General features: G+C 36.2%; 1 protein-coding gene across 9 annotated transcripts in view; it reads left to right on the top strand.

Moving 5' to 3' along the window:
- CBLB (Cbl proto-oncogene B) overlaps positions 1 to 15,753 on the top strand; it is a 225,916-nt gene extending 210,163 nt beyond the window's left edge. For all 9 annotated transcript variants that reach the window (XM_070787231.1, XM_019974609.2, XM_019974545.2 and 6 more), the window contains one exon: positions 11,921 to 15,753. In XM_070787231.1, coding sequence (XP_070643332.1) covers positions 11,921 to 12,180 — 260 coding nt within the window. In that variant the 3' untranslated portion in view covers positions 12,181 to 15,753. The remainder of the gene's footprint in view (positions 1 to 11,920) is intronic.
- Positions 15,754 to 25,073: the final 9,320 nt, after the last annotated feature.

Here is a 25,073-nt window from a genome sequence, read left to right as displayed (position 1 = left end):
ATTTAGGGCTATCATGCAATGTTCAGCTGCCAGTCAGTAAGTGCTGGGGTGGTCAAAGAGTTGGTTCAGGATTTTGGTACGATGTTTCAGAAAACCCAGACTTTTTGACTAACCCAATAGAAGGATGTACCATTTCAGTAAGTACAAGTCATACTCATAGCCATTATTAATGAAATGCTGCTGATCTGCTTCTTCAGGATGCCTTCCTTGACCCACCATATCTAAAATAGCTCCCCCTACTTCACACAGTCACTTTCTATCCCCTTCTTTTGCCTTATGTTTCTAAATACCACCTTCCATTAATTTGTTTGCTTGACTGTTTATCTCCTCACTCAAATATTAATGTTTTAAAGATATATCATGATTTGGTTCACTGCTATATCCTCAAGTGTCCAGAGGAGTGCCTAGCACATTTTTTTTGGATGAGTGGCTGGATACAAGGGAGGAGGGAAGAGTAACTGATAGATGTTATGCTGAACATACACATATTAAACAATTAAAACAATATATTTGTCTCACAATTAGAAGCATCAGAAGTTTTTCCTATGTAAATTCTTGTCCTATATCAGTATTTTTTAACTATATTTTGACATTTTTTTTGAAGTACTGTTGATTATAATATGTTACTTTCAGGTGTATAACAAAGTATTATATAACTGAGTATATATATATATGTGTGTGTGTGTGTATATCAGTTCTGTCCAGTCACTCAGTCGTGTCCAACTCTTTGCAATCCCATGGACTGCAGCATGCCAGGCCTCCCTGTCCATCACCAACTCCAGGAGTTTACTCAGACTCATGACAATTGAGTCAGTGATGCCATCCAACCATTTCTCATCCACTGTCGTCCCCTTCTCCTGCCTTCAATCTTTGCCAGCATCAGGGTCTTTTCCAGTGAGTCTGTTCTTTGTATCAGGTGGCCAAAGTACTGCAGTTTCAGCATCAGTCCTTCCAATGAATATTCAGGACTGATTTCCTTTAGGATGGACTGGTTGGATCTCCTTGCTGTCCAGTGGACTCTCAAGAGTCTTTTCCAACACCACAATTCAAAAGCATCAGTTCTTCAGCGCTCAGCTTTCTTTACAGGCCAACTCTCAACATCCATGCATGACTGCTGGAAAAACCATAGCTTTGACTAGACGGACCTTTGTGCCAAAGTAATGTCTCTGCTTTTTAGTAAATTGTCTAGGTTGGTCATAGCTTTTCTTCCAAGGAGCAAGCATCTTTTAATTTCATGGCTGCAGTCACCATCTGCCATGATTTTGGAGCTCAAAAAAATAAAGTCTGTCACTGTTTCCCCATCTATTTGCCATGAACTGATGGGACCAGATGCCATGATCTTAGTTTTTTGAATGTTGAGTTTTAAGCCAAATTTTTCACACTCGTCTTTCCCTTTCATCAAGAGGCTCTTTAGTTTTTCTTTGCTTTCTGCCATAAGGGTGGTGTCATCTGCATATCTGAGGTTATTGATATTTCTCCCAGCAATCTTGATTCCAGCTTGTGCTTCATCCAGTGCAGCATTTCTCATGATGTACTCTGCATATAAGTTAAATAAGCAGGGTGACAATATACAACCTTGACATACTCCTTTCCCAATTTGGAAACAGTCTGTTTTTCCATGTTCACTTCTAACTGTTGCTTCTTAACCTGCAATACAGATTTCTCAGGAGGCAGGTCAGGTGGTCTGGTACTCCCATCTCTTGAAGAATTTTCGACAGTTTGTTATGATCCACACAGTCAAAGGCTTTGGCATAATCAATAAGCAGAAGTAGATGTTTTTCTGGAACTCTCTTGCTTTGTCAATGATCCAACAGATGTTGGCAACTTGATCTCTGGTGCCTCTGCCTTTTCTAAAACCAGCTTGAACATCTGGAAGTTCACGGTTCATGTACTGTTGAAGCCTGGCATGGATAATTTTGAGCATTCTTTGCTAGCTTATGAGATGAATGCAGTTATGCAGTCGTTTGAGCATTCTTTGGCATTGGAATGAAAACTGACCTTTTCCAGTCCTATGGCTACTGCTGAGTTTTCCAAATGTGCTGGCATATTGAGTGCAGCACTTTCACAGCATCATCTTTCAGGATTTGAAATAGATCAACTGGAATTCCATTACCTCCACTAGCTTTATTTGTAGTGATGCTTCCTAAGGCCTACTTAACTTCGCATTCCAGGATGTCTGGCTCTATGTGTGTGATCACACCATCATAATCTTGTGGGTTGTGAAGATCTTTTTTGTATGTGTATATATGTGTACTGTGTATATATAGTATATCTGTGTGTGTGTGTGTGTGTGTATATATATATATTCATCTTTAGATACTTTTCCATTATAGGTTACTACAACATACTGAATATAGTTCCCTGTACCATGCAGTAGGACCTTGTTTTTTACCTATTATATATATAGTACTGCTGCTGCTAAGTCACTTCAGTCGTGTCTGACTCTGTGTGACCCCATAGATGGCAGCCCACCAGGCTCCCCCGTCCCTGGGATTCTCCAGGCAAGAACACTGGAGTGGGTTGCCATTGCCTTCTCCAATGTATGAAAGTGAAAAGTGAAAGTGAAGGCACTCAGTCGTGTCTGACTCTTAGCGACCCCATGGACTGCAGCCCACCAGGCTCCTCCATCCATGGGATTTTCCAGGCAAGAGTACTGGAGTGGGTTGCCATTGCCTTCTCCAATATGTAGTACTATATATCTGCTAATCCCAAACTCCTAATTTATCCCTCCCTGCTCCTTTCCCCTTTTACACCAATTTGTTTTCTATGTCTGTGAGTTTCTGTTTCATAAATAGATTCATTTATATCACTTTTTTCAGATTCCACATATAAGTGACATCATATGATATTTGTCTTTGTCTGATTTACCTCACTTAGTATCATAATCTCTAGGTCCATCCATGTTGGTACAAGTGGTATTATTTCATTCTTTTTTTATAGCTACATAATATTCCACTGTATGTATGTATGTGTGTATATATAGTCTCTTCTTTATCCATTCAGCTATTGATGGACACTTGGGTTGTTTCCATATCTTGGCTACTTTAAATAGTGCTGCTATGAACACTGGGGTGCGTGTATGTTTTTGAATTTTTTTAGCTTTTCCAGATATATCCCTGGGAAATGGGTTGCTGGATCATATGGTAACTTGATTTTTCATTTTTTAAGGAATCTCTATATTGTTCTACATAATGGCTGTACCAGTTTATATCCTCCCCTACAGTGTAGGAGGGTCCTTTTTTCTCCACACCCTTTCCAGCATTTATTGTTTGTAGACATTTGATGATGGCCATTCTAACCTGTGTGAGGTGATATATCATTGTAGTTTTGATTTGCATTTCTCTAATAATTAGCAGTGTTGAGCATCTTTTCATGTGCCTCTTGGCCATCTGTATGTCTTCTTTTGGAAAGTGTCTCTTTAGATGATCTGCCCATTTTTTGTGTTTTGTAAAAGTTGATCTGGATGAATTGTTTATATATTTTGGAAGTTAATCCCTTGTTTGGTTTCCTCTAGTTTTATAATACCTGTCTTCTATTTAGGTCTTTAAACTCATTTTGAGTTTATTTTTGTATATGCTACTAATTTCATTCTTTTATATACAACTGTCCAGTTTTCCCAACACCACTTATTGAAGAAACTGTCTTTTCTCCATCGCATATTCTTGCCTCCTTCGTTAGAGATTGACCATAAGTGTGTGGGTTTATTTCTGGGCTTTCTGTCCTATTCATTGATTCCTGTTGTCTGTTTTTGTGCCAGTACAGTACTGTTTTGATTCCTGTAGCTTTGTAGTATAGTCTGAAGTCAGGAGGTGATTCCTCCAGCTCCATTCTTCTTTCTCAAGATTGTTTTGACTACTCAAAGTCCTTTGTGTTTTGATACAAATTTCAAAATTATTTCTTCTCTGAAAAGTGCCATTGGTAATTTGATAGGAATTGCATTCAATATGTAGATTGCTTTGGGTAGTATAGTCATTTTGACAATATTTATTCTTCCAATCCAAGAACAGAATATATCTTTTTGTTTACATCACCTTCAATTTATTTCATCAGTGTTTTATAGTTTTCAAAGTATGTGTTTTGCCTTCTTAGGTAGGTTTATTCCTAGGTATTTTATTCTTTCTGTTGTGACAGTAAATGGGATTGTTATCTTAATTTCATTGATACTTTATTAATGTATAGAAATGCAACAGATTTCTGTATATCAATTTTGTATCCTGCAGCTTTACCTAATTCATTAACAAGCTCTAGTAGTTTACTGGTGGCATCTTTACAATTTTCTGTGTATAATAGCAAGCTGTCTTCCAAAGTGACAGGTTTTTGTTTTTTTTTTTTACTTCTTCCTTTCTAATTTGGATTCCTTTTTTTTTTTACTTCTCTGCTGTGGCTACGACTGCCAAAGCTATTGTGAACAAAAGTGGCAAGAGTGGCAGCCTTGTCTTATTCTTGATCTTAGAATGCTTTCAGGTTGTCATTGTTGAGTATGATGTTCATAATGGGTTTGCCCTGTATGTTATTCATTATGTTGAGGTATGTTCCCTATATGCCTAAGTTCTTATCAGAAATGGATGTTGAATTTTATCAAAAGCATTTCTGTATCAAGATGATCATATGGTTTTTAGTCTTTAGCTTGTTAATGTGATATATATCAAATTGATTTATGGATGCTGAAAAATCCTTGCAATCCTGGGATAAATCCCACTTGATCATGATGTATGATCCTTTTTAATGTATTGTTGAATTCAGTTTGCTTTCAAGCTCAAATATCAGCTCACAGATTTGTTAATAGTGAGCGGTTGTCCATTCTGTAACATCCAATCAAGGTAGATAGCTGCTTTGAGAATTACTAACACAATAGCTCTGTACTTGATGACACGCATGGGAGATACATAAAAATCCCTCTGTAGTTTCATAAGTTTTCACACTTGAATATAACTCGGAAAATTTTACTAACTTTTTCAAATTTTGGTCCATGCTGTCTTTACCAGTTTACTTCTAGCCAGTCCAATATTTCAGATATATCCATGGATACCCACTGAAACACTATTTTCAGTTGAAAGGGAAGATTTCCAGAATGATAGAAAAATGTGAAAGTCAGGAAAGACAGTATCTAACTATATATATACACACACACACACACACACACACACACACACACACACACACACACACACACACACACATATATATATATATATAGTTAGAGAAGGAAATGGCAACCCACTCCAGTGTTCTTGTCTGGAAAATCCCAGGGATGGGGGAGCCTGGTGAGCTGCCATTTATGGGGTTGCACAGAGTCGGACACAACTGAAGTGACTTAGCAGCATATATATATATATGAAAATAAAGCAAATTCCTTGAGATGTTAAAGTACAACTTTGAGAACAGTGCCTTGACTGATTTAAAAATAACATTCTGTATCACCAGCTCTGTATTAACAGAAACATATTCTCAAGTTACAAAAAGGATTGTGGCCTAAACATTCTATTTTCACAACTTTATAGTTTACACCATAGCATGCAGGTATTATTGAGCCCAGAATAACATCATTTACATATATGATTTCAACTGGTAGAAATTTCAAGGAAGAACTCTGAGTGACAAACCCGTTGAAACATCCCCAGATAGGCATTTACCAGAAGCCTGAACTGGCTTTTTACCTGAGTGGAAAAACTAGTCTTGATATTACTTTGAGGGTCTCAGCTAGCTGTAACATCAAATATTTTAACTGACTCCTTGAACTCTCTTTACAAACACAGTCAAACTACGGAAAATAAGATACTTTTTTTCTAGCAAGATACTTGTTCACATGCTCCTTCACAGGGCTACCAAGCTGTCCACTAGTTTATTTCATACTAGGAGAGGGACTTAGCTTGCCTTCTGGATTAGATCTTTCCATCAAAAATTTGAGACTGCATGATACGTGCCTTTGGGATACTAACAGCACTTATTTTGCAGTAGCATTTTTATACCATTAAGGCCTTTTTAAGATGACTGTTGAGGATTCCAGTATAATTTGCTGCATCTTATAAATTCCATTTCTGTTTTTTATGGTGGTCTAGTTGATGGTGACCAATTTATATTTATAAACTTTATGAAAAGAATATTTCTAATTCCAAAATTTTAATTGATTTAAAAGTATTTTCCTTATACACTTACCTAAAAAAGATGTGTGCATGTCTTCATATACAAAGAGCCTTCCAAATGTTTTATTCCTCCCCCTCCAAAAGTTTATAACTCTCTAAAGTTTTTAGATCTAACAGTATTTAATGATATGAATATGTTATAATGATAGTTAATAAGTGGATTTTACCAGCTTGTGTTAAATTCATATATACCTGTATATGGGTGACATATATTAGCAGAATTATTATTTTGCTAATAATCTGCTTATTTCTTCACGTGGGGTTCATGTCTATACTAGCTATGCAGGAGCTTTTACACATTTTTCAGTTCGCTTTTCTCTTGTTGTAACACATATGTGCTACAGTTTGAATACCATTCTTTAAAAACCCAGGGAATCCAGCTGACAGAATACAAAGTCATAATGATGATGTGTTTTTGCTCATGCTGATGAGTACAGCTGAGCTTTTTAATATTCTTAGTATTTAGAAGGACATTTAAGGCAACACTTAATGCTAGAATTTCAGCACATGACTTGTATTAAATGTGTTTGTAACAGATATTATTACCAAGTATACCTGCAAAGTAAAGGATGTCTCATAGAAGGAATTGATTCCAGTACTACTTTTCCTTCATTAGCTTAAAGGAAAAGTGATCAGATGTTGAATGAATTTTATATTAAGACCTCAATTGGAAACTATGGCTTCATTTCACATAAGAGTTGGAATTGTGTATTGTTATTAGAGATGTTTTAAGATAGTGTTTTTAAGGTTTTATGTTCCAACAAAGGAAATTGCAGTGTTATAGAGTTTTACTTTAGTTCAGCTACCTAAAATGTTTTTCCTTATACACAGCTTCAGGTTTAAAACCACAGAACATAGTGTTGTTTTTCTTACAAACATAATACTAATACTTCTATAACAATTTTCTGAATGTATTAAAAAAGTTATAACCTAGGCTCTGTTTTTAACAATCATAATTACCTACTATAGTGTATGTGAAGATATTTGTAATTTAGTAAAAACTGTGTATCTAAAACATGTCCTTCTAAAATTAGAGAGTATATCGATAGTGGTAGCAATTCAAGTTTACATAATGAGTTTCAGAAATAATTGATCCAACTTATGTGTCAATAATAAAATGAGATTTATGTCTTAATGAGTTATTTATTTTTAATACTCAGGTATTGTTATACATGAACAAATATGTATTCCAAGATTCTTCATGTCCATCCCAAGTGTTGTCAGTGAATTACTAAAATAATCTTAGAATTATATCTCAAACTTTAAAAAAGATTATGTACAGTTTAGCACCTATAATTTTAAATATAGATAACAGAATTTAGTTTAATATATTTTCAGTAGTTTTTATTATGGGATAAAGATCTAGCCATAACTTAAATGGGGGAGAGACAGCAATGTTTAGTAATGTACCCAAGGTCTCAAAGCTAGTAAATGATAGGATTTGACTCAGTAAGTATGCAGCCATTTATATTGTTAGGTTTAAAAACTTAACTCACCCATTCATATAATAATGATTGCTAAGCTGAGTTTGGAGATACCAATTAGAAAAATCAAAAACAGTAGCGAAGAAAGAGGGTACTAAGAAATCTAAAATTGTAGGAGAGATTTCAAAACTGCATTATGATCACATGACTTTAGGGAGCTACTGTGTGCTTTCTGTACTTTTTTAAGATTCTTGAGTTTAAAAAGCTCAAGAAGCTCAAGATTCTTTAAGATTCAGACTTGTAAAAAGCACAGTAGACAGAATCTTAAGCTTTGTTTAAAATTATTAAAGTAGTACATGGACATTAGAGAATAAAGTAGAATTTAAAGAAGCAAAAGTCACCTGGAACCATGTCATCAATAGAAACAGTATTGCCATTTTGGAGCCCGTCTTTCTAATGGTTGACCATGCACACATTCACACAGTGGAAATCATACTCCACAGTATAATATAGTATCATACCTTTCTTACACATCATTAAACTTTTTTTGAAATGTCAACATCACTTTAAATTATTGTATGATAGTCCATCGTTTTGATATAGTCTCACACTAGCACTTCTCAAATCTTTTTCCCCACCAAAGAGCTAACTCTGAATGACAAGGGGATTACGTCTTTAACTAAAAGTGGACAGTCACATGCAGGGAATTGCCTTAAAAATCTTTGTTATTTCAAAAATGTCTACAAATTTTACTTTTTACTTGGTATGTCTACATTTCCATCTTTAAAAACGTTTAAGTCTCTCATATCCTTGAGTAAAACTAGTGACCAGGAAGATGTACTGTTTGTATCTGGTGGCTCCTCATCTTCTTGCACTTACTTGGATATTGTTGCCCTTGCTCCTAGGAGTTCAAAAATACCATGAGCATGGACAGTGACCCCAGAATAAACACATGTGTTTCCAATCACATTTTTAAGTATACATGTATTCAGGTACAGAAATCCCCACAGAGCTTGTAAAATTCACAGTCATTCCAGTGTACTACAAAACTACAACATAACTCCTTTGAGGGAACTCTAAGATGGGTTCATCTGCTCCTTTCCTTCATCTACACATTCCAATGTAAGGACCTGGTGTTTCCTCTTTTAGACACTGTGAGAAAGAAGTGGGGACAGAGAAGGCTGAAGCCCATGAATTTTAGGAAGAGGTGTCTAGAGAGAGGGGTTGGCTTTAAGTGATGTGATATAATCATCAGCATGAAGCTTTTTTAACATTTTTTTTTTTTTTTATTCTTAAAGGTTACACTTCAAGTTGTAAGAGATCTTGCTTGTTGGTATCTTGCTTAAAAGTTTATAAGAGCTCACTATAAATTCCAAGGTTTTTTTTTCCTGTTCCACACTTGAATCCCTATTGATTTATAGTAATTGCTCTTCTATACAGCATTTGAGTACAGTGGTTACCATTACAGATGTGAATTCATTGTCTTCTCTTTCTCAAAGTCTCCTCAGCACATACACCAAGCATTACATTAATTCATATACTCCCTGAGAAGAGATAAGTTACACCTCTAAAAATGGAGACAAAAAAGTATATTTGCAGAGTGAGAATTATAAAAGCAAACTGCTTACTTAGCTGCAAGTCACTCTAAATCTTAGTGGCCAAGCAGAGATGAATCTAAGTCTCTGAGTGGTGCTCCTCATTGACATCCTCACCTGGAAAAGTTGTAGCTGTCAGTTGCTGGTGCAGAGCTACACTATACAATAAAGCAGTCAAACAAAAAATTAAATTCCAAATTGAATAAAATATTCAGCAATAAATAGAAATTTATATATAACAGGTGGCAAAAAGTCACAACATATCTTCCACTTACTTCCATTCATGGGCTCTAATACATGATACTGTTCAACTCAGGGCATCTGTAAGATTCCAAAGACATGTCAGGTTAGGGTGGCGAGGACTAGGGTTAAATAAGCCGGTATATACGAGAGTTTTGTATTTTAAAAAAAAATGTATTTGTGGACGCACTAATCTTTACTTCGGAGGTTTGTCCTTTTTACTGAAAATATATCCAAAATCTATTGTGATTCTTTCCACAAGTGGTTTGAATCATTTCCTCAAATATCATATCTATTGATATTTGAAATAGACCAGAGATACCTTAACTCCTCTAGTTTTAATTTAATCATTTTGTAGGGTGTTTCATTTTCCCTAACATTTGGTTTAACCTAACTTGGGCTTCCTGAATTATGCTTAGTTCTTATGATTTTTTAAGAAGAGAATAACTTTCTCAAGAAAAAATTATCATCTGCATGTTCCCATTACATGTGGCCAGTATTAACCTACAGCAGCTTCATAGAGCGAATAGATTTCTTGGGGGATTTTCTTGGTGATAGATGTCATATTTTTTAGAGTCATCTACTGAGATCAAAGACATGTGTTTATTAAGTCTAAAATCTAAAAGTTCTAAAACTTAATTTTTTATTATACCATGAGATGTCTTGCTGTTACAGCATCTTTCCCAGTTGAGTAGTCTACACAGCTATACTTATCAAAAATGCTTCATAGTCATGTGCCTTTCTCAGTATTGTAGACAGGAATAAAAGAACAGTATTGGAAAAATTCTTCAAAAACTACAAGGAATTTAACTTTGTATTTAATTCTAGGTCCTTTTCACACCGAAAAATAAGCCAGAACAGACAGTATTTCAATGTATAAATTCCGTGGTAACTGATTAAAGGAAGTCTTGCTAGAATCTTTAATAGTTTTTTGGAAGGGATTAGAAGCATAATTTATTGTCCATCTCTGCATGACATTAATGGAAATACTTAATAGAAAAATAAATGAAACCTCAACAGTAAGAAGTGCAATTTACTAGACCATAATAATTTGAGATGTTTAGTTGCAGATACACAAAACAGCAGACTTTACCAAGAACCAGAAACTAATGTGTGTTCTTATGTCTAAGTAGAATGAGCTTTATCTATAGCTATAATATTTTTTCAAACTAGATATTATTCTGTAAGAAAGAAACAAAAATAAGACTATCATCCAATTTTGTGTAGAACTAAATATTTTCATCCTGGAAGCTTTTGTGTATGTTGATAGTGCTAGAATTGCAAATAGAATTTTTTTTTATTACCTTCTCAGACAAATATACTTTTGAGAAAATGTGAAATAATGTATCAGATGATTCTCAGATTTACATTTATTATTGAAAATATCAGCTTACAGTGTTTGCAGACGCCATCAGGAAAGTTGGCGGAGTAGAGATGAGGAAGGACAGGACGAGCACAGGAGTCATGAGGCATTTGTGTTCTAGCCTCACTTCTTCGTTTGTTTAACTGTGTCCCTGAATGTTGCACTTGTCAGTCATCTAAGAAAAAAGGGATTAAATAAATATTGATGTCTGTCTTGTCAAATTTATGCCATCAAACATTTATGGGTTTAAGACAACTTTTAATCTCTTTTTAAAATCTAGGCTTTTGATAGTACATACCATGTACAGATAAATGGAAATCTGTGATAAAAGTGCCCCCTTAAGTTACTGGCCCACTTCCTGGTGATCTGCATGGTGGTGGCCTATATTTTCTTTGTTCTTAATGAGATTACTTTCCATTTTTGGACACCAGTGTCATTTGGTTTAACTTTGGGAAACGAATACCAAGAGACTGACCTGGAACCCAGTTCTCCACTGTTTCTGCTGGCTTTGCTTTTTTTTTTTTTTTCCAAGCTAAGCTTTCTACATTGGAATCTGGATGAAGTATTTCAGCAAAGCACCAACCTATTGACTAACGGCTGTCTGAAAGCATCTGCTATTTCATTATTTCCCCCCAGCATCAGTAAGGCCTCACTTTCCAGCATTCTAACTGGAAAAATATGCTGCAAAGCGTATTTCTCAGAAGTCTTGCTTATGACATGGGGTGGGACGTAGGACCTGATGGGGATGTTCTAGCAGGAATATCATTGAGCTTGTAACAGTTTCTTTCAGTAGAAACTTCCCAGGAAATTATCTCCACCATAGTAGAGAAGGGTTACTGTATTGCCAGAGTGAAAGCTTTTCTTTTTCAGTTATTTTTTTTTCCTTCTATATCTTTTATTTCATCTGATTTAAAGAATAATATGTAGAAGTGGGAAGACATTTGTGCTAATTTCTCAAATTTCCAACACACCTTACCTTTGTTTTCCCGACATTCAAAGTAGACACAATATAACCTATTCAACCACAGTATATAAAAATGGTTTTTGTAGAAACAATGAAAAACTGTTTTAATATAAAATAATGAAATCCTACTGATGTATAATGTCTTTCTTTTTATCTCTTTATTTAAATACTTCTCTTTAAAATCCACTCAGATGGTTCACAAGCACCAGCCAGACCTCCTAAACCACGACCCCGCAGGACTGCACCAGAAATTCACCACAGAAAACCCCACGGGCCTGAGGCAGCATTGGAAAATGTCGATGCAAAAATTGCAAAACTCATGGGAGAGGGTTATGCCTTTGAAGAAGTGAAAAGAGCCTTAGAGATAGCCCAGAATAACGTGGAAGTGGCCCGTAGCATCCTTCGGGAATTTGCCTTCCCCCCTCCAGTCTCCCCACGTCTAAATCTATAGCAACCAGGATCATAAAGACCAGAAGGCGAAGCAATCGCTGACTATCCCAGGCGTGTGGAGAGAAAGAGACGGGATTCAAGAGAGAAGCTTTCTCCTCCTCACGTGGCATCTTTGAGAAGAGAGGCTTGGAAGTGGCTGCTTCTCAGAAGACAGCTGCTGCTTGCTCAGGATGCCAAGGGCTGCGGCTTCCTTCCTCTTGCTAGCCATACTTTTAAATCAGGGTTGAACTGACAAAAATAATTTAAAACGTTTACTTCCCTTGAACTTTGAATCTGTGAAATGCTTTTCCTGTTTACAAGTTGGCAAAGTTGCAGTTTGTTTTTTACTTTTGTTTTCAGATTTTTGGTTTTTGTTGATACCTGTACTGTGTTCTTGATCAACCCTCTGTGCAGTGGTCAGGTCTGCTGTAACATTTCCCACCAGCTCCCTTGCTGTGTGCGTCAACAGCGAAGTCACATATTCATTGTGATCACTCCCATCCCAGCCCCCTACCCAGGTCCAGTTTCATTTCTCCCATTTACAAGATGCTTTAAAGGTTCTGATTTTCAGCGTATCAAACTAATGCAAAACAAGTGCGTGGCCTTCACTACTGAGTGTTCTCTTTGGAAACCATCACTGTTGAGAGATGGGGAAAATCTGAATGTATAAAGCATTTTTGGTTAATGAACTGCCTTTTATAAGGGATTTTCATATAATATAGACAAGCTTCCCTTTTTGGTGTAAGTTTTGTGATCGTTAATCTTCCACACTCTCATCTTTGTCATCCTCGAGGTGTAATGACTATAAAAAGAAAAAAAACAATAATAACCTGAAATATTGGAAAGCAACTACTGCAGAGGTGGGAGAAATACACTTGCAGATGACAGCGCCATGCTAAAGTTAGATCACGAGGTCCCTTGGTATTTATGCCCGCATTACCGATGAGGCATACTGAGTAAGAGGGCCATCTCCCAGAAGTGTATTAGTAATTTTCAGATAAAATTATGAGCATACCTTTCCCAAAGTGGAACAGACTTCATTTCCTGTTTGAGTGATTACACTCTGGTACCTAACAAGTTTAGGAACCAGTTCATCTTGCAGTGGAAACAGTAAATCTTTGATGCACTGTTAAGTGCTAATGCTACTGTGGCAACGTTGTATTTTTTTTTTTTTTTTTTTGCAAAATTCTTAATAATTTTCTACCATCAAATTAGAGTTCATATTTAATTTTTAGAGTCTCATTCATTGCTCCACGTTGTTCCATCCAGTCAGGTGAAAGAAATTTATATAGTTTTGCCTTTTTTGCAAAATGAAAGTAGGTTCTTCAGAAACCACATTATTACTTTTAAACCTACAGATATTTATTGGGCACCTGTGATGTGCTCTGTGCTGTCAGGCACTGTGTTCTTAAAGCACAAACCATCACAAAGTGATTGCATTGTGGTATTCTGTTATCCTTTATCCGCACTTTGGATGGTCAGAAAGTGTCTCTGCTAGACAAAAGCATGGAAGGTTTCCACCAGCGCTTCAGAATTTTCAGGCAGTCGTCTTTTTAAATTATTATTTAGTAAAGAATTGAGACAAAACCAGGTCTGTGTTAAATGCTTGACCCACAGGTGGTTTTCTAAATGTGTACTGCCTGCGGGTTTGTGCACATTTCTGTTACTCGTTTACCTTCACACAGTGTGATGTAAAAAGATGCATCTGATAATGAGTGCCTCTTTGGGATTTGAAAGCATGTGACCAAACGTGTAGCAGAGCCAAAGGAAACTAAGTCAAGACTTGTACAGTCCTTGTGTTGACCCGGGGAGGGAAGCAGCACATTTCTTTGCGAGCTGACACGTGCCCTGACTTGACAACTTGGTCTCCTAACATGAGGTCCTTGAGGAGTCATAGGCCTTGGGTAGTTTGTGCTCATGTTTTAATTTCTTCATCTGATTCTGAGCTGGTTCATGTCCCTGGAAGAGAATTTTTAATTTGCCTTAAATGTTCTTCCTGTAAGTATATGAGGGCAGTTTTTTATACTTTTAAAAATTGCATTGGCTAATTCTCCATCGCTTTATGAACTCCATGTTACAGCATCATGATTTTTCATTTGTTTTTATTAGTTTCTGATGTCATGCTGAAATAGCACTGTGTTTTGGGTTTGTTTGTTTGTTTTATGAGTTGCTGATCTTCGGTACAGTCTAAAAGCCAAAAGTTGCCACTTCATTGTGATAACATTGTATAACATTCTTAATAGATCAGGGAAGGATGTAAAATGTGAGTGTTAGAAAGCATAGTATAATCTCATTCAAACAATCTTAAAAAATGAGTGAACATTTCCAATGAAAGTGAGAAAAAAAATAGTGACAACATAGTAAGTTTAGATCTGAAATTTTTAAAATCTGTTTTGCAAGAAAACTTACTAGCCTGCACGAAAATCTCTCTGTACCTAGTTCTCAATAGCAACCATTAGTTTTCCCGTGAAAAAGACCAAATCAAAAATTTGTATGGAATGGAAAGAGTGGAAACTTTCTATCAAACACTGTCATTGAAAACTTACTGCTACCTATTACTTAACTCAAAAAAGATTTTTTTTGAGGAAATAATTAAAAACACAGTTTTTAATCATAAAAGTGACTAGCCATTAATGGCTGGAAATGATCCAGGTTTGGTTTCACTGTGATCCAAAGTTTGACATTCCTCTGATTTCTCAAAATTTGGTAATATGATTATTTTTAAAGCCAGTACAACATGCTATTTATATAATTAAAACAGATCGTGGCCAACATTAACCTGCTCTCCCCTGTGCCCTAACATATTCTGGGGCAGAAGTACTTACCTTTAAAGATAATCCAGTAAATTATCTCCATCATTAATCTCTCTTTCCCCTTTGATGTCTATAATATCTATCCTGGCCAAATTTTCTAGAATTGAATCAGCAGAGCTTATGGTCAACTTGAACTTCTTTCCATAAAGGTGACCCCTCCCCGTCCATATTCCCTTGCCTGTATTGCAAATAGTCTTAATAACAGAACCCTAATTGCCCATGAACCTCAGAGGGCCCATTGGTTAACTCAATATTCCACACACACGAACACTTGCAAAGATTTCTTCATAATGTGAATTTTTCTCTTGTTCAATTCCAGAAGCATTTCTTACAGTTTGGACATTATTTTTCCTCTCAGATCTTCAACTTGAAGCTTTAATTTGCACTGAATTATCTAACCCAGTTAAATTTTTCAGTTTTTTTTCTCTTATGCTGACAGATTTGAAAGCAAATCACAGTATGTTTTCAACAATACAGGTACTGCCTGTTGACCTGGAATTTTAGTGCTTCTAGGAAGAGTTTGCAGAAAATGACAGCAGTTGAGTGAAGGGTTTTCTTCTCAATTACTATTTTATTTTTAATGCCTTTTTAAAACTTGTCTAATGTGGCAAAATAGCTATGTGTTCAATTAATTTATATTTTATTCATCCTTTTTCAATTCTGGTTATTATGTAAACTCCAGTACAATTTTATCTGTTCTTTTAAGGTATTTTATAAAATGAATGTTAACAAAAGCAGAGTTGGTATATTATTTTTCAAATGAATGCAAACATTTCAGAGCAGTTCTATGTTGTATTTTTTATCTTCACATTCAGAGCTAATGGTCAACATTGTATCAAGTACCCATCCCAAATGATTCAATTATTAAATAACAAAACCATATCATTTAAAGGTATTTCACATAGATAAGCTACTCCCATGCCCTAGAACTGAAAAGTCAAAGTTATATTAAGGCTCTGAGTAAGAAATATCAAATTCGGGAAAAGCTGATTGTCTTCTAATGACATACCATATAATTGATATTTCTTAAAAGTAACATCTGTTCTTTATATTCTTTAAATTCTTGATTATTCTAATCATTTGTCACTGACCAGTACATATCAGGGAGAGGACAATGGAGACAAACCATGTTAATAACTGCTTTTATATCAGAAACCATAACAGAATGTTGTGAAAATCACTGGTACATGCATAGTAGTAATAACTAACTATACTTTCAAAGAACACATAATTAAATGGGAGCTGCAAGCACATAATTCCAATACAGAGAACACTGTACGGAAGTTATCACATTGTACTGGCATTATGTACATATGGTAAGTGCTAAGAACCCAGGTCTCCTGCATTGCAGGCGGATTCTTCACCAGCTAGCTGAGCTACAGGGAAGCCCCGGAAGAACTATGTTGGGCCCTTAATATATGCAAGGAACTTAGCGTTAAAGCATGTAACAACCATCATGCCTCTTCTAGGACTGTCAAAGTAGGGTGTGATATGTTCCTTCTGAAAAGTCAGAGAAATAATAAGACTGAATAGCATTTTGTTAGCCTAAAGAGAAATAAGGTTTTTGTTGTTAAGAACTCAGGAGATAAAGCTTTTCAAACAGGAACAGCACACATGATAGAACACTTGTTATTTAGACAAAGGTGACAAGTAGTAGGATGCTTGGAACACAGAAGGGACTAGGAGGCCACCTTGATGACCGAAGGTGAAGGGCCACGCAGCGTCTCAGATCCTAGGAATCAGGTTAGGAATCACTTGCTGGAACTCAGATGATAACATCCATGAAAATGCTTAGAGATTGGGGTGTATTTAACAGGAATTGCCACATCAAATTATAATCTGGCTATAAACTAAAGGGAAATTTAATTTTCAGGCCTCTCTTTTATGTCCCTCTTGATTTTCAAGAGAAACTTGGGTGGTATTCTTAATTACCTATTTTTGCTGCTTTTTCATCCTCACTACCACCACCCTCTTTGGGGTCTTAATTTTGACTCCCCTAGAATTTTTAATAGCCTGTAATTGACCTCTGTGGCTCTATGCAAGGCAGACTGAAGTTTCTGAAATTCAAATTCAATGTGCCGCCTCCATGTAAAACCCCTGAATACTTTATGGTAGAGATCCCTTGTCTGCATTCCTTTTCCTACTCACCTCCTGTCCTAGACCCTCTTCAGTTCTGCTGAGCTGGCAACTGTCCACATAGGCTCTACATCTTTATACTTGCTAGTTCTTCTGACTGTTCCTTTCCCCTTTTCCAGCCTAGCCAACTCATTCTTTAAAATCTACCTCAAGTATTTCTTCTGTGAAGCATTTCTCATCTTATCCCACAGTCTGAGTTAAGCATGTCATCGTCTACATCTCACATAGTACCATATTCTAATGCTTATAGTGTGGTTTTTGCAGTTACTTCATTCCACAGATGGCCCCAGCTAGACTGAACTTCTGTAGTAGAGGAAGCATGTCTAATACATGTCTATGTCCCAAGCTCCTACTATAGAGCCCAGCACATACTAAACAAAATGCTTCAAATAGATGAAAATGCACTCTTAAGCAGCCAACAGTGGAAACAGTTCTGAAAGCTCTGCAACTAGCTCCCTGCATGCAGTGCCATCTCTTTGATTGTGCTTTCTTCATCCATGGACCAGGACATAGATAAGTCTACTCACTAATGCGATTACAGTAGAAGCCTAAGTTTTTCTTCACTGTATGGATGGGGAGCAAAATTAATTAGTAAGAAATCAGATTCACAAAAGCTAGATTTTAAAATTTAGAGATAAATTTTTAAATTTATTCTTTTTTAGTAACTTAAGAATACTTAATTCTTCATAAAGAGTTTATGACAAACATGTCCAAGAAACTACTACTCACACATTCCCATGACGTAACAGTGGTTAAGAGTGCAGGAATCTTAACTCTGGAATCAGACTGCCTAAGATCAGTTCCTACCTCTGCTCCAAGTTATATGACCTTAGGTGTCCTAACCTCATTGTGCATCCATTGCTTCATCAGTAAAATAAGAATAGCAGCTAAACCTACAGTAAAGGATTTATAGGGGGCTTGTGAGTCAGTATTGTAAAGAACTTAAAATGTGTCTAGTACCATTGAATGCTCAATAAATGGCAGTTCTAATTACCGCATTCCTTAAAGAACTTAAGCCCCATTTCATCTCTTAGGATCTGCAGAGTAGATGGCAAAGAAGCATGTCAGATCTATCCTGTTACATCATATAGCAAAAGGTAGACAACAAAGGAACAAGATTGTTCTGGCTAAACTGAGAAAACTTATAACTCTGAAAGGTAATGAGCTACACATTCTGTTGACAAATTGTAGAGTTGAGTTTTTTAACATAAAACATTTACTATCATCATGTGCTCTTCTGTACTTGGTACACAAAGCCCAGTACAATGCAAGTAGAGATTAGAGACGATAGTGGCTAAATCTCCATGGTTACTCTGGCTTCCTCAAGAGCTACATTCTCCCACATTGACACCCCCACCCCAGACCAAATATTCAGAAGCTCTCATCAATAGATGAAAACTTTTTTTTAAGTTTAAAATCTAGCTCAAGCACAACAAATAACTTTGTCTTTGGGATATAGAGAAAAGTGGCATAATTAGTGGGTTCCTTTAGTCTCTTCATACTAAACCACAGGTTGAAGAAGACTTTTCCTAGAATGAGGCTAAAGCCCCAGTACTGAAAGCAACAGCTATTAACTAAATGCCTCCATATTCTAAAACCCACCTAGCAAACCTCTGCAGGACTCATTCTAGGAGCAGCACTCTCATCCACAGCCCTCAAGATATATACACAGAAGATGATGGACTCAGGGGCTGGCCTGGGAGAAGGGAGTAATGGGTGTGATGTTACTGACTGAATCCACCCCTCCCAAGCCAAACAATGTTAAGTCCAGAAGAGAGTCAATTACAGAGATTAAGAAACTCATTGCATTCCACTGAGTATCTGCTTACACAGTGGACTTACTGATGTGCCGTCTGTGTCTGAGCAAAGTGAAAACAAGACAGTGAAGAGAGACTGGCAGCGAATCACCTGAGAAGGAGCCTCACTGTTTGCAGGGCGAGGATATATATTCTTACAAGACAAGCAGACCCCTGTTGAGGCAGCTGACCCTGAGCCGTCTTGTCACAAGAACACAATACCCCAAGTACAAAAAGACTATGATTTGTATTCCACTGGACCAGGCATGAGGGAACCCTGCCACTGAATATTTTCTGTCAGATAGTAACAGTGAAAAGGAAAAAAGTTAAAAGCAGCAACAGAAAAAACATACAAGGGAACCCCCACAGAGTTGATTTTTTAGCACAAGTTTTCAGTAGAAGTGCCATGATATATTTCAAGTGCTAAAAAGAAAAACTACCACCAAGAATTCTCTATTTGGCAAGGTTATTACTGAGAATTAAAGACAGAATTTCCCAGACAGGCAAAAACCTTTTTAAGAGAGTCCATCACCACTAAAACCAGCCTCACAAGAAATGTTAAAGGATCTTAAGGAAAAGAGAAGAGGGTACACCCAGAAATAATAAAATATTTAAAAGGAAAAAAGTTTCTATCACTGGTAGGCAAATACATAGTAAAGGCAATGGATCAACCACTTAAATAGCGAGTATCAAGGTTAAAAGACAAAATCAGCTATCACTACTAGGAGTTAAGGGATATAAAAAATAAAAAGATATTAAATATGATGTCAAAAGCATAAAATATGGAGGTAATGTGGTAATAAAAAAAAAACCTAAACCTTTTAGAATGTGTTCAAACTTAGGTGACTACCAGCTTTAAACAAATAGACAGACATGAACCTCACGGTAACCACAAAGCAAAAACGTATCATAGATACACAAAAAATAAAGGAACCTATATAACATTAAAGAGAGTCAAACCACAAAAAGGAAGATTTAAAGAAGAAAAAAGGATTACAAAGGTAAACAAAAAACATTTAACAGATGGCAGTAAGGATATACTTACTGATAATCACTTTAGATAGCAATGGACTAAATGCTCCAATCAAGACACAGGGTGACTGAATGGATAAGGAAACAAGACTCATATACACTGCCTACAAGAGACTCATTTCACTCACTTTATGACTCGTTTAAAGACACCCAAAGGCAAAGTAAAAAGATGGGAAAAGGTATTCAATGTAAACGAAAACAAAAAGAAAGCTAAGGTTTTTTAAAAAAAAAAAAAAGCTCAGATAGCAATACTTAAATTAGACAACAGACTTCAAAATGAAGATTATAAGAAAAGGAAGAGCATTACATAATGATAAAGGGGTCAATATGAAGATTCAGAAATACTTATTCACCCAATACAGGAGCACCTAAGTATATAAAACAAATGTTAACAGACATAAAGGGAATAAAGGGAGAAATTGACAGTGAAGCTCTATACAGTCAGCAAAAACAAGACCAGGAGCTGACTGTAGCTCAGATCATGAGCTTCTTATTGCAAAATTCAGACTTAAATTGAAGAAAGGAGGAAAAACCACGAGGCCATTCAGGTACAACCTAAATCAAATCCCTAATGATTAATGGATGGAGGTTTGTAACACTGTACACGAGGCAGTGACCAAAACCATCCCCAAGAAAAAGAAATACAAGGCAAAACAGTTGCCTGAGGAGCCTTACAAATAGCTGAGTAAAGAAGAGAACTGAAAGGCAAAGCAGAAAGGGAAAGATACACCCATCTGAATGCAGAGTTCCAAAGAAGAGCAGGAGAGATAAGAAAGTCTTCTTAAGAACAATGCAAAGAAATCCAGGAGAATAACAGAATGGGAAAGACTAGAAAATTAGAGATACCAAGGGAACATTTCATACAAAGATGGGCACAATAAAGGATAGAAATGGTAAGGACCTAACAGAAGCAGTAGATACTAAAAAGAGGTGGTAAGAATACACAGAATTGTACACAAAAGGTCTTAATGACCTGGATAACTACTATGGGGTGGTCACTCATCTAGAGCCAGACATCCTGGAGTGTGAAGTCAAGTGGGCGTAAGAAAGCATTACTACAAACAAAGCCAGTGAAGGTGATGAAATTCCAGCTGAGCTATTTCAAATCTTAAAAAGATGATGCTGTTAAAAGTGCTGCACTCAATATGCCAGCAAATATGGAAAACTCAGCAGTGGCCACAGGACTGGAAAAGGTCAGTTTTCATTCCAATCCCAAAGAAGGGTAATGCCAAAGAATGTTCAGACTACTGCACAATTGTACTCATTTCACATGTTAGCAAGGTAATGCTCAAAATCCTTCAAGCTAGGCTTCAGCAGTATATGAAGAACTTCCAAATGTTCAAGATGAATCTAGAAAAAGGCAGAGGAACCAGAGATCAGATTGCCAGTATCTGTTGGATCATAGAAAAAAAAAACAAGAGAATTACAGAAAAGCATCTGCTTCACTGACTACACAAAAGCCTTTGACTATGTGTATCAGAACAAACTGGAAAATTCTTAAAGAGGTGGAAATACCAGACAATTTTATCTGCCTCCTGAAAAACCTGTATGGAGGCCAAGAAGCAACAGTTGGAAACAACAGTAGGACATGGGACAATGAACTGGTTCAAAATTGGGAAAGGTGTCCAGCTAGGCTGTATATTGTCACCCTGCTTATTTAACTTATATGCAGAGTACATCATGCACAATGTGGGGCTAGATGAAGCACAAACTGGAATTAGGATTGCTGAGAGAAATATCAACAACCTCAAATATGCAGATGATACCACACTAATGTCAGAAAGGGAAGAGGAACTAAAGACCCTCTTCATGAAGGTGATAGGCAAGAGTGAAAAAGCTGGCTTAAAACCTAATATTCAAAAAACTAAGATCATGTCATCTGATCCCATCACTTCATGGAAAATAGATGGAGGAAAAATGGAAACAGTGGGAGACTTTATTTTCTTAGGCTCCAAAATCATTATGGACAGTGATTGCAGCCAAGATATACAAAGATGCTTGCTCCTTAGAAGAAAAGCTATGACAAACCTATACAGCATACTAAAAAGCAGAGACATCAGTTTGCCAACAATGGTCTGTGTAGTCAAAGCTATGGTTTTTCCAGTAGTTATATATGCATGTGAGAATTGGACCATAAAGAAGGCTGAGCTCCAAAGAGTGATGTTTTCAAGCTGTGGTTTGAAACTGTGGTGCTGGAGAAGACTCTAGAGAGTCTGTTGGATTGCAAAGAGATCAAACCAATCAATCTTAAAGGAAATCAGTCCTGAATATTCATTGGGAGGACTGATGCTAAAGCTGAAGCTCCAATACTTTGGCCACCTGATGGAAAGAGCACTCTCATTGGAAAAGACCCTGATGCTAGGAAAGATTGAGGGCAGGAGGAGAAGGGGGTGACAGGGGATGAGATGGATGGATAGCATTATCAACTCAATGGACATGAGTTTGAGCAAAATCTGGGAGATAATGAAGGAGAGGGAAGCCTGGTGTGCTGCAGTCCATGGGGTCATAAAGAGTCAGACATGACTGAGTGACTTTCACTTTCACAAAATAGAAACAGACCCACAGATATAGAAAACAAACTTATGGTTATCAAAGGCTAAAGGAGGTTAGAGGGATAAATTAGGAGTTTGGGATTAATAGATACAAACTACTACATATAAAATAGATAAACAGAGTCCTACTGTAGAGCACAGCAAACTATATTCAATATCCTGTAATAAACCATAACAGAAAAGAAAAAATACCTTGAAAATGAAAACAGAAATACAACTTTTCAAAATCTATGAGATACAGCAGAAGCAGTTCTAAGAGAAAAGTTCATAGCAATTCAGACCTACATCAATCAAGACATAAGAGAAAGCTCAAAGAACATAACTTTACATTTTAAAGAATTAGGAAAAGAAAAACAAATAATCCCCCAAAGTTAGTAGAAACAAGGAAATAATAAAGATCCGAGTAGAAAAAGATAATATCAATTAAACTAAGAGGTGGTTCTTTTAAAAGATAAAATTGGCAAACCTTCAGACAGATTCTTCAAGAAAAGAGGGCCCAAATAAAATTACAAATGGAAGAGCAGAAGGTATCAAAGATATTGAAGAAATAAAATTAATCCTTGAACAGTGCAAGAGTTAGTGTACTGACCCTCCACACAGTGAAAAATCTGTGTACAACTTATAGTTGGCCCTCCTTATTTATCATTCCTCCATATCTGTGGTTTCACATACAAATTCAATCAATCATGGGTCTTGTAGTACTGTAGTATTTATTATTGAAAGAAATCCACATATAAATGAACCCATGCATTTCAAACCACTGTTTTCAAAAGTCAATTGTACAATTATAAGAGACTACAAACAAAGATATGCTAACAAACTGTACAACCAAAAAAACTGATACATTCCTAGAAACGTAATTTTCTAAGACTGATCAAAAGAAGAAAAAATAGAAAATCTGGCCTGACCAATTACTAGGAATGAAATTAAATCAGTAATCGAAAAAAGCAGAAGCTCCCAGAAAGCAATGACCAGGACCAGAAGGCTTAACAGGAGAATTCTACCAAACATTAAAGAGGAGTTAATACATATCTTTCTCAAATTGTACCAAAAATAATCAGAGAAGGAACCACTTCCATACTATGAGACCAGCATCACCATTATACCAAAACCAGACAAAGATCAGACAAAAAGATTACAGGCAAATATTCTTGATAGAGATGGATGCAAAAATTCTCAACAGAATATTAGCAAATGGAATTCAACAATACATTAAAAAGGTCATACACACATGAGCAAGTAGGATTTATTCCAGGGATCCAAGGTTGATACAGTATTCATAAAATCAATGTGATACACCACATTAACAAAACAACAAACTCACAGCTAAATCATACTCAATGGTAAAAAGCTGAAAGCTTTTCCCCTAAGATCTGGAATAAAACAAAGATGCTCACTGTCCCTACAGGGGACACAGGTTCAGCCCCTGGTCTGGAAAGAGTCCAAAGCCTTGGAGCAACTAAAGCCTGTGCATCGTAATTATTCAGTCTGCACTCTAGAGCCCGCAAGCTACAGCTAGTGAGCCCACACGCTACAACTACTGAAGCCTGTGTGCCCAGAGCCTGTGCTCTGCAACAAGAGAAGCCATCACAGTGAGAAGCTCATGCACTGCCACAGAGAGTAGCCCTTGCTTGCCACAACTAGAGAAAGCCCACGTGCAAAGACCAGCACAACCAAAAGTAAATAAATAAAAATTTGGAAGGGAACAAGTAAAGCTGCCACTGTTAGTACACGACATACTATATACAGAAAACCCTAAAGACTCCACCAAAAAACTATTAGAACTAAACAATATCATTTATTTGACAGAGTGACTTGATATTTTTATATATTACAAAATAATTACCACATTGTACCACTACAATACACAGATTTATACACTGAAATCTGTTCAGTTTTATACACTAAAAACTATCAGAAGGAAAAATTTAGGGAAAAATCCATTTAACAATTGCATTAAAAAAATAGCTAGGAACAAATTTAACCAAGATATGAATGACCTATACTCTGAAAGCTATAACACATTAATGAAAGAAACTGAAGGCAATATAAATAAATGGAAAAATACAGCATGCTCATGGATCAGAAGAATTAATATTTTGAAATATCCATACTACCCAAAGAAATCTATAGACTCAATGCTATCACTATTGAAATACTTGAGGCATTTTTTAATAGAAATAGAATAATCCTAAAATCTTAATGTAACCACAAAATACCCCATATAGCCAAAGCAGCCTAAAGAATAAACAATAGAGTTGGAAGTATCACACTCCCAGATTTCAAACTGTACTACAACACTATAGTAACCAAAGCAGCATGGCATCAAAACAGACACACAAATCAATGGAGCAGAACACATAGGCTGAAAGTAAACCCACACTTATATGGTAAATTAATCTCTGATAAAGGAGGCAATATATAATGGATATAGGATTCTATATATAATGAAGAAAAGACAGTATCTTAAATAAACAGTAAAGAGAACTGACAGGTGCATGCAAAAGAATGAAAGTAGATTACATTTATACACCATATACAAAAATAAAGATCAGTCAAACACTTAAATTGAAGACCTGAAATCAT

Source organism: Bos indicus, chromosome 1 (assembly GCF_029378745.1).
Source record: "Bos indicus isolate NIAB-ARS_2022 breed Sahiwal x Tharparkar chromosome 1, NIAB-ARS_B.indTharparkar_mat_pri_1.0, whole genome shotgun sequence".
Classification (NCBI taxonomy): Eukaryota; Metazoa; Chordata; class Mammalia; order Artiodactyla; family Bovidae; genus Bos; species Bos indicus.
The sequence above is the reverse complement of the archived record's forward strand: the minus strand, read 5'-3'. Positions and strand labels throughout refer to the sequence as shown.